The sequence below is a fragment of the Daucus carota genome, chromosome 2 (genome assembly GCF_001625215.2).
Source record: "Daucus carota subsp. sativus chromosome 2, DH1 v3.0, whole genome shotgun sequence".
Lineage (NCBI taxonomy): Eukaryota > Viridiplantae > Streptophyta > Magnoliopsida > Apiales > Apiaceae > Daucus > Daucus carota.
In genome coordinates this window covers 28,347,641-28,357,887 of record NC_030382.2, presented here as the reverse complement: position 1 = coordinate 28,357,887, position 10,247 = coordinate 28,347,641, and the positions used below count along the sequence as shown (strand labels likewise).

At 34.5% G+C, this 10,247-nt stretch overlaps 2 protein-coding genes across 4 annotated transcripts; one reads left to right on the top strand and one right to left on the bottom strand.

Annotated features, from left to right (window-relative positions):
• Positions 1–3,820: 3,820 nt before the first annotated feature.
• Positions 3,821–8,318, top strand: LOC108208523 (uncharacterized). Of its 3 annotated transcripts, none has more exons than XM_064087065.1 (7): positions 3,821–3,992; positions 4,086–4,140; positions 4,241–4,384; positions 5,240–5,308; positions 5,837–5,915; positions 6,014–6,115; positions 8,177–8,318. In XM_064087065.1, exons 1-5 carry the CDS (start codon positions 3,953–3,955, stop codon positions 5,838–5,840), a joined length of 312 nt encoding a protein of 103 aa, XP_063943135.1. In that variant the 5' UTR covers positions 3,821–3,952; the 3' UTR covers positions 5,841–5,915; positions 6,014–6,115; positions 8,177–8,318. The 3 variants fall into 3 exon arrangements, 2 of the variants coding, with proteins under 2 accessions (XP_063943135.1, XP_063943136.1); XM_064087066.1 differs by having other exon boundaries at positions 4,241–4,421; XR_001804322.2 differs by lacking the exon at positions 4,241–4,384 and having other exon boundaries at positions 3,852–3,992.
• On the bottom strand, positions 7,935–10,247 carry LOC108208522 (putative RING-H2 finger protein ATL21A). Its single transcript, XM_017379056.2, has 2 exons — positions 9,396–10,247; positions 7,935–8,590 (listed from the first exon to the last, which is right to left on the bottom strand). Exons 1-2 carry the CDS (start codon positions 10,102–10,104, stop codon positions 8,151–8,153), a joined length of 1,149 nt encoding a protein of 382 aa, XP_017234545.1. The 5' UTR covers positions 10,105–10,247; the 3' UTR covers positions 7,935–8,150.

Here is a 10,247-nt window from a genome sequence, read left to right as displayed (position 1 = left end):
AGACGGGGGCTCGATATGCATTCTCGTACTCTCATAAAATATAATATAATAAATGATTTTGATTTTTTTTTTGAATAAATATTTATTATCTAAATTGCTATATAAAAAAATTTAAAAATTGTTATGAAATTATATTCTATATGCGTTTTAAAATGTGTGTTGTGGAATGAAAAAAAAATTGTAAAAAAATGGGAAACGGAAGAAATATTAGTTTAGTTGGCATGGTTAGCTCCACCCAGCAACGGGATTGTGAGCGGTGACAGACAAACAAACATGTTGACATCTGCACTGGTGGCGGTGCAACTTGATAGGAGGCTCAAAGTGATGTACTCCCACGGTTGGTTTTTGTTTTTCGTGTTTAATATATCGGGATTGTTCATAATATGTATAATATGTAGATAAATTTGTTCATAATATATAGATAAATTATTAATTTATAAGATTAAATATAATCGTAAGTGATCATATTGGATTCGTATTCATAAGTATCTTAGTACGGTGAAGTTTTTATGTTTAATCCGAAATTAAAGATATTAAAGATATTAACGATCAAACATATGTGTTGGCAAATGTGATAAAGATAAACAGGAAAAGTATTAAGAGATGGAGTGAGTATAACTTTTGCATGTTTTTCCTGAAAATCACATATCGTTCCGAAAATGTTACTCCCTCCGTTTCTTTTTGTTTATCTGATATCGAGACTATTTATAATATGAGACAAATTATTAATTTATGTCTAATGTATAAGACTAAATATAATCGTGAGTGATCTTGTTGAATTCATATTCATGAGTACTTTAATACGATGAAGTTTTTATATTTAGTACAAATATGAAATTAAAGATATTAAAGATCAAAATTATGTGTTGGCAAATGAGATAAAGACGAACACGAAAAATATTAAGAGACGGAGGGAGTAGCAAATTGGTATATATTAGTTACTCTCTTTATCCCAACAATAATCCATTATAAACGCAGTCATCTTCTTCAACTATGTTTAATAACAAAAATTAACTAGATCCAACATGATGGAGGTTGTTGACTTCAAGATGGAGAAGAAAAAGGATAATCGATGATGGACGATGATTTGTGAGATTGTTGAGTATTATGCTTAAATCCTAAGGACTCTATATCAACTCTGTGACGTTTTCGCATAAAATTAAAATCAGAGACATGAATTAGAATTTATAAATCATATATAATTCAATAAAATCCGAATTGAATACACCTTTTAATTTATTTAAAATTTTTAATCAAATCTTCAAAAACTGAAAGTCAATTAATCACGCAGAAATCCACAACCATTACAAAATCAAACAAATAACCTCAACCAAAATAAATCCACAAGTTTATTTTTCATTAAAGCAGCTCTGTCATTTGTCAAACTTTTAAGGTACAAAAACAAATAGCAAACCACATCTTTGCCATGAGAGTAAGAGAGAAACAAATACATACAACACTAAACATCAAAATTGTACCTGATAGGGATGGGCATTCACCCCGCCCCGCTCGACCCCAATTCGATCCCCGTCCCGTTTGGGTCGGGGATTCGGGGAATTTTTCGATAGTGGGGATCAAGGAAAGTTTTATAAAAAATTTGGGGATTGGGGCGGGGTCGGGGATTAGTATCTCTCCGCCCCGATCCTCGACCCCGATTGTATATATATAAATAATAATATATTTATATGTATTATACTAAATATATTATTAAAAATTGATAAATTTTATAATATAATTAAAATTAAAAATTAATCTTTATTTTTATTGATTGATTATAAATATATTGTAATATAATATATTTATAATTTTAAACTATCGTTTATTTATATTATAAATCAATTTTAATATGATTTGATGTTGAAAATATAAGATAATATTATTTTATTAGTATATTAGGAGTTACTAGTTTGTTAATTTTATTAAAAAGTATATGACATATTATAAAATTATTATTTTATTATAAGAAAAATAAAATTCCCCGAATATTCACGGAGATCCCCGTTCCCCATTCGGGGCAGGGACCAGGGAGGAAATTAATCCCCATTTGGGGTTCAGGGCGAGGTCCGGGATGTGTATTGAATTCGGGGATCGTGGCCAGGGATAGCACTCCGTGACCCCGAAGTGTCCCCGTGCCCATCCCTAGTACCAGATCAAAACTCTCCCCCTCTCTGTATTACACAAGTGCAAGCATAAATCGAAACAACTAACAAGTAACACCCTTGCAATTGTGAGTAAATAAAAATGAACACACAACAGCTAAAAAGTGTTTTAAATTATCGGGGCGAGCATGAGGAGTATGTCCTAGTAGATCGAGCTGAGTGGAGAAGCGAGTGATTTTTGAAGAAGTAATTTTCATAACAATGAAGATCCTGCAAGCGTGTTAGAATATATAGATTTTTCTATTAGTACCGGATTTGTTAGTGGATAAGGTGAGAAATAGAAGAAAAAAACTTGGACTTCTAACTTCCCACTTGCCGCTTCTAAAATCCAAAAAAGCGCTTGGCTTCTCCTCCTAAACAGTGGACCAACTTCTGTTCTCAAACAATGGTCTAACTTCTGTTTTGGACTTTTACTTAAAATAAGCCACTGCTTCTCCAACCCAAACAATCACTATGTATCTTGCTATTTTTAACTGCTAAACACGTGAGGATTTTTGTTATAACGAATTTTTTATGGTGTGCCCATGAGCACACAATGGTCACTAACTCCCATAAGTATACTAACTTTTGATCAGTGGATGAATATTAAATGTTGATGTGTCCATGCATTCAACCAACTACACCAATCAAATTAAATTATTTTAATGAGAGTTAGTATTTAGCATGGTCACCACTATAGTATTTAGCATGGTCACCACTAGAAAACCGTTGTTCTAATATTGGTCGTTAATCACGAAATCCAACGACTCAATATATTGTTACATAACAGGTTTCACAACAATCCATAACTAGGACCAAGATCCGTTAATACTCCCTCCATCCCAAATTAGATGAGCTTTTTGGTAAAAAAATTTGTCCCAAAATAGTTGAGCCTCTCTCTTTTCAATGTACATTTATCAACAATCTTCCACTCTTACCCTTTCCTATTTATAATTTCCAATGCACTATGTAACTAATGCTAGAGAAAGTCAACACAATAAATATGGGTAGAGATGGAAAAATGAACAATCATTTAATACTCCTTAATATGTGTGAAATGAGCAAAAAGCTCATCTAAATTAAAATGGTGGTAGTATAATATAAAAACACCGAAAATGTCAACATTCTTGTCTTTTCTTTTCATCGAAAAATGAAATGAAAAACTTAAAAGAATTGCGAATTGTTTAGACGGACCCAGAAATGATTATTCAAACGAAAACTCCCGGGTAAAGCCAAACGCGCCCTTCATCTACACTGGACAGTAATAACTGTGATTATACTCAGTGCAAAACACCACGCCCTTCATCACCTGCTTTTTCTTTATTTTCCTGGTCGGTTAGGCTTTGTTTATACAAGTAATCTTTGAATTGAGCGTGGTTTCATTGAAGCTAGGGCTTTGTTGCGTTTAATTTATCGATGAGGAGACGGAGAAGTGAGTAGGATAGCGACTTGAGTGAGAAAGCAAATGTGAGTGGTTTGGTGAATTTGAGTAAATATGATAGGTATGGTAGGCTAAAAGAGGGGAATTCTGGTTTCAATTTGCCGAGATCATCGCGCGGACGAGCTAGGGTTCTTCCTGCTAGGTTCCGCGACACTGAGTTCAATTTGGGGGAAATGAAAATTTCTGGTGTTCACAAAGAGAGAAAAAGAACGCGAATTGATAGGAAAGATTGGTAGAGGCAGGAGGATTTTCAGGTTAGGGATGTAGTTCGGGCCAAGTCCTCGAAATGTGCTCCAGCTTGGCCAGCTCTAGTTGTCGATCCATTACGCGATGCTCCTGAATTTGCTTTGACTGATTGTGTTCCAAACACCATATGTTTGATGTATTTTGGGGGCTCCAAGAAGGGGAAAAGGGTGATCACTCTTTTCCGATATTTGTAAATGCCTTACTATCACCATCCAGTTTACAGGACCTCATATATTTGTACCTTGTTTTTTGTTTTGTAGGATTATGGATTGGTCCGACAGGATTGATATATCCGTATGCTGCCTATTCTGATAGGTTTGTGTTTGCAAGTTCTGGACTCTTTCTTTGTTGTGTCTTGTATTCACAATAGCATTTCATTGTTTAGTTCTGAGCACCAGCCGTTGTCTGATAGCAGAATACCTGATTTTTTAGAAGCCGTAAAAGAAGCCACATTTTATGGCTGTGAGTATAATGACACCAGTGTGACAAACGAAGATAATGTTGATTCCGCTTACCAGCCTACTTATGAAGATCTAGAATCTCGTTTTAATAAGACAAGGTTCACGCAACCAAATTTGTCATACTCTGCCTCTCATGTATGTTTATAATTATATTAATGACAATTCAATATTTTGCCATCAAAGTGACAAAGTATATTGTATCAAAGCACAACTAAACTTGATCTGTTTCAGAAATAAGTTGCTAATTTGCATTATATAATAAATAATTTCAATTCCCTATGTTTAACAATATAGCTTCCTAAAGGATGATTATGCGAGCCATACATATCTATATGATATAATTCCTCTTTATACACAGTACTGTTGAGAACCATTCCATCTAAAACCTTACGATGTTAGAGGAAGCCCCCAAATGGATCTTATGCTATATTTCAACACTCCCCTTACTCGAAAGCCCATTTATGAGTCGACAAGGGATCACGGGCGCCCATCTTTTGGGGCATAACATTGCCTAAATTAAGTGACCAGTTCTCTTAAAACCTCAAGGTATTAATAGTAGGGCTTACCAGGATCATATTTTAACATTCCTCCTCACTCGAAAGCCCATTTATGGGTCGAGAGTGGATCATGGGCGCCCATCTTTTGGGGCATAACATTGCCCTCGTGTCCTTAACAAATTCTGAGAATATTAGGGGTCACAGGAGTCGAACTCGAGTCTTCCGAGAGTCTGGGCTCTGATACCATGTTAAATGACCAGTTCTCCTAAAACCTCAAGGTATTAGGAGGAGGGCTTACCAGGATCATATTCTAACAAGTACATATCTTTGCATCTGGATCTACTGTCCTAATAATATTAAATCTACCATTAATCAATAAAGATATCAGATCAGCTTTACCTGGGCTGATTTTATGAAGCAAACACCACATACTAAATCTTCTTATTGTTTTTGCAGTTATGAAAGTCAAAGCAATATTGTGGGATTTGTAAGAAGATCTGGTATTAGTCCAACAACGGGAATTGGGTAAGTCTACCTTTGTGCTTTTTTTTTTTGGGGGGGGGGGGGGGGGGTATTATATCATGCTATAAATATAGAAAGAAATTAGTTAGTAATATTTTTCTGCTGAAAATTTGCTTGGAGCAGATACGGGTACATGCTGAGTGCGCCAATCTATAATATACTATAATAAGTTAACATAGGTATAATTTGTAGTCCAAACTTTTAGTTATATTTTTTGGTTTGGAATTCTCCTTCTAAAACGATAAGTCTACAACACGTGGAGGTCTATTACTCTTACATTATTAAATAATTTTAAATACTAAAAACACTCATGACAATATATTATCATATATTATTTTATAAAAAAATTATAATGATGTTAAAAGTAAAATGTTTTAAAATTTAAATCATAAATTATGAATTATATATCCGCCCGTGCTTCGCACGGGTTGATGGCTAGTATATCTAACAAGCCACTCAAGGTTTGTTGGTATTCTATACTTAATCAGCTCATAATAATTTTTTTATCTCACTTGATTGCTTGTTTTGAAGGTGAAGGATGTTCGGGAAGATGATTGTTATTGCCCGAAATGTGAAGGAAACTTAAACTGCGAGGCACAGCTTCACAGAGGTAAGTAGTGAATGCCATAAATATGCTTCCTGCCTTCCAAGTCTACGCGTTCCTATAAATTTGCTTGAACATTGATAATATTTGTAATTTGGTTTCAGATCAAACAGACTGGAAATGGATGTGGGACAAGCTGCAGTACCTGGAGAGGTATCAGTGATTTGTAATGGAATGGAAGGGATATATTATTCAGCTCTGCGCTTGTAAGTTTGGGAAAAAACTATATTTTGTTTGTTTGTGAGAGAAAGTAAAAGTGACTTGTAAACTAAATTGTGAAAACAAAGGCAAGATACCTTCTTAAATTTGACAACTTGACGAAAATTAATATTTCCCATTTTGGATGCAATTTATTTATTTATTTATATATTTTTGCTGATTTGTTATCTTTTGTATTTTATAAGTTCTTAGCTTATAAGTTATTACCTGTGCCATGCAAGGGTGTTCTTTATTTTGGTGTTCTTTATATAATTGTAATTTAGGGATTTACTGAAATTTTGGTTTGTAATGTGGGACTGAACTGAATATAAGGTTTGTAGTTTGGAGAAAATGTGAATTTGTTGATTAACTGAAATTTGGGAATTTGATCAATGTGATTGTTTGATTAATCTCATAAATATGATTGCGATAAATAATTCTAAATTAATTAAAATTGAATTGAATTGAATTGATTTATTCATATGCCGATTCACTAATTTCTTTCTTCAGACCTCCCTATTAAATTGAGTAAACCCCTTGATGCAATAGATCATTTGCATCTTGGTTAACTTGATAAATGTGCTTGTACCAAAACATGTGGTTTTATAAGTAGGCACATGGACTTGAAGTAAATAGTCACAAGTATATGTTTCTTTCTACTATTTTAGCCGCTCTGACCTATTGCACGTACTTTAAGGGAAAAAAATAAGTTATATATTGTTAGGGTTTTATATCAAATTGCCCACCGAACTCACTAATACATATCAAGTAGCTACCCAACCTCCACGGCGACTCATCTAAATCACTAAAATGCTATTATATATCATTCCGTAAACTTAAAAAAAAAAAATTAACAGTAAACGTTAAGTTCAAAATGTAGCAGTTAATAATATCTACCCTTGCTGACATGTCATACATGTGTCAATAACTGGTACATCTGACATGGAAAAACAATAATAAAAGCATTAAATATTAAAAAAAATTAAAATAATAAAGTAAATATGAGGGGGCAGGAGCCAAAATACATGCAGTATACACTCAAAATGATCGACACTACAAATCGGGTCTGATTTGGGGGAAATCGTAGGTGATTGATTTCTTACCATTGCCGTCATTGATTTTTTTGGTGGTCTAATAATCTAGCTCCGAAGTTACTAATGCAAAATGCCCTGAAACACAAAATGTAGATGGCAGTGATGTAACGAAGAGTTACACTTCAAACCAATTTTTGATTTTGTTTTCTGGAGCTTTTTCTTAGAGTGATGCACATGCTTTGAGGTCTGTGCTTAGCCTTACGGGAGTAAAAGAGGGATTGAGGGGTCATGTAGTTGCAGAGATGAGTGACACTGATAGTCCTTTGTTAAGCTAGTGTTATATATATTGGTGTGTATCTCTCATTATAAAGAGAATAACCAGTGTCCAGTACTTATTCATCTTCCACATCAGCAATCTGTTAACACCTCAGCATCACCGTTAAATTTGTTTTAAGAGTTAACGGAATGATATATAATAGCATTTTAGTGGTTTAAATGAGTCACCGTGAAGATTGGGTAGCTACTTAATATGTTTTAGTGAGTTTTGTGGGCAATTTGATATAAAACCCTTTATTGTTATTATTAACATAATCTTTGCTAATATATTAAAATTTTTTCCAAGAAACAAACTCAAACTATTTTGTGTAGTTTGTGCCTTAAATTGTAGAAACCTAAAGCGACTAACATTGTGGGATAGAGGAGTAAAGGTTACAATGGGACATTTCATATCTGTAGTAGCTTCACTGCTTCAGTATCGGAGCCGGTACTTACATGCTAGTAAAAGAGAGGCAAATAAAGAAAATTAAACTACGTTAAAGGAAAAGTTGTAAACATTTAAGGTGTAAACTCTTAAGGATTTGTTCGGGTAGATGAGGAGGAACCCACACAAAGAGGACAGTTAAGCTTTTGCTGAAGCCAATTATCTACATAGTTAGTTCTGAAGCAGTTATGGCCCTCAGGTTCATAGCTTTGTTGGTTTTGCCTATATATTTAGTTAAGCGTATCTAACCTAAGGAGAATATACATGCCCTGCAGGTGATGGTGAATTCCTACAAACTGGACAGCTACCTTTTAGCCGAAGCCACTCATCAATGCAGTCGGCATGGAAACAATGTTGGCACTCAGGAATGCACCTGAGTGTCTCTTTGGCATGGTAGTCCGATAAGCATATTGGACAAGTGATATCGTTAGTTCCCGGAAGTCTCCGGCTTTCACCCAAAATTACTTTGGTATATGATTCAATCGTTCCTTCATCTAGGCCTGGTGTGCTGATCACCATAATTGGTGCTATGGCTGCTGCATTAGAGTTATGCTGTATATTATTTGGATGACCACCAAGTCGTCTTCTGTCCATAAAGCACATGAAGATAGCTATACTCATTGAAGCAGCAATTGCTGGCAAGGCAATGCACAGGGCAATTATCTTGAAGATAGAGATACCCTTCGTACCTGGAAATTGAGGTCAGTATCTGATATATTTTGAAAAGATACCAATAGATATATATCGGTTTAATGAGATGGATAAATTTTGGCTAAGCCTAGAGATTTGTATGTAATTGCTTGTTTTTTTTTTCTTTCTGGTCTTCTAGTAATTAAAAAGCATAATCTCATCAACAGTTTCTTTATCATTGTTTGAAGTTCTATAATGAAATAATGTTATCAAATATGTAATACGAAAATGTTTTTCTGTATGTGTACCAAATTTAATTTCTCATTATACATGTATTAATTAAAAAACTCACATACATGATGACTATCCATTATTGAAGCAATAAACATGTCATAGTGAACAACTTAATTACAACCTGTTGCAACTCAAGTATATATCAGAGGTTCAGGGACTAATCTGCCTCTTGCCGGTAATTAAGTTTTACTACGATCTGACTAGATCTACATAATGATGTCAGACTTCCTGAATGAGGCAGATTTTGCTAACTAATATCATGCCTTGGGCAATTTTACACAGTTTGTTTTTCAATTGTTTGATGACTATATGTTTTCTCTAATGCTGCACATTACTTGTCAATATTTTGCAAATTATTTCAGTGCTATTAATGTCTTGTCCGTGGTATCTCTGACTCTCGCAACTCGACCATTCCAAAAAATTTGTTGATTTAGTCAAATCATGTGTTACTTTCACATGAAAACCTTTTCAGTGGGTAGTTGTGAAATTACTTGATCATATTTGTTGTTCATAAATCAGTCTAAGCAAAGATGCAAACAAAAATAGAAAAAATCACGATTTATTGTTTACCTCTTTGAAAATTATAGAAACATGTGGTCTCTTGGCTAGTACTGCTCTTAAATGCACAGGAACCACCGTTTGCTTCACAATCATCACAGTTAGGTATGTCCCATGTCAACTGGAGATCATCACTGAGGTCAGATGTAAAATCACCACCAAGTTGATCGGGCCGCGAAATAGGTATTGGCAAAGTAACAGTTATCTTACACATTTTCAGTGAAATGGCAAGATTCATTGAACTCGTAGCCAGGGTATTACTTGTAGAATTGCTCAGACAATTAATGGAAGTGAAACGAGATGTCGTGAACTCAGGTGGACAACTAAGGAACGTATAGTTTTGATAGTAAGCAGCCTTAAATGGTGAGCCTGAGAGACTTAGCTCCATAAGCCTTTTCGGGAGGCATTTGTATGGATCATAAAGTTCTACAACCTGTGCCCTGTAGTCAATACTGCGCAATATAAACTCCCCGGATGGAAGGTTCAGAACCGTTAAATCTTTACTATTGCAATGAAGATCGAAGCCGGGATAACCACAGTTTTGCGGCTGCAGGGATGCTAACCTGAAGGGAAATCTGATAGGAAGTACCTGGTTGCCACACATGGAAAATGGACAATCATTTGCTGCAAAGGTAAGAGAACAGACGAGGGAAATAGAGAAGAAGAATTTCAAGGATTCCATCTTCTCAAGATTTTTATGATCGTAATTTGACATTGGCATGTAATGTTATTAAACTGCAGAGAGTTGCAATAAACTATTTTTTTTTTTTGTGAAGTCAAAGCTTTATTGATGCAGCTCTGTGATCTCATAGAAGGGCCATGTATTATAATAGAAGGCATCAGATAATGAAATATTATTAATTA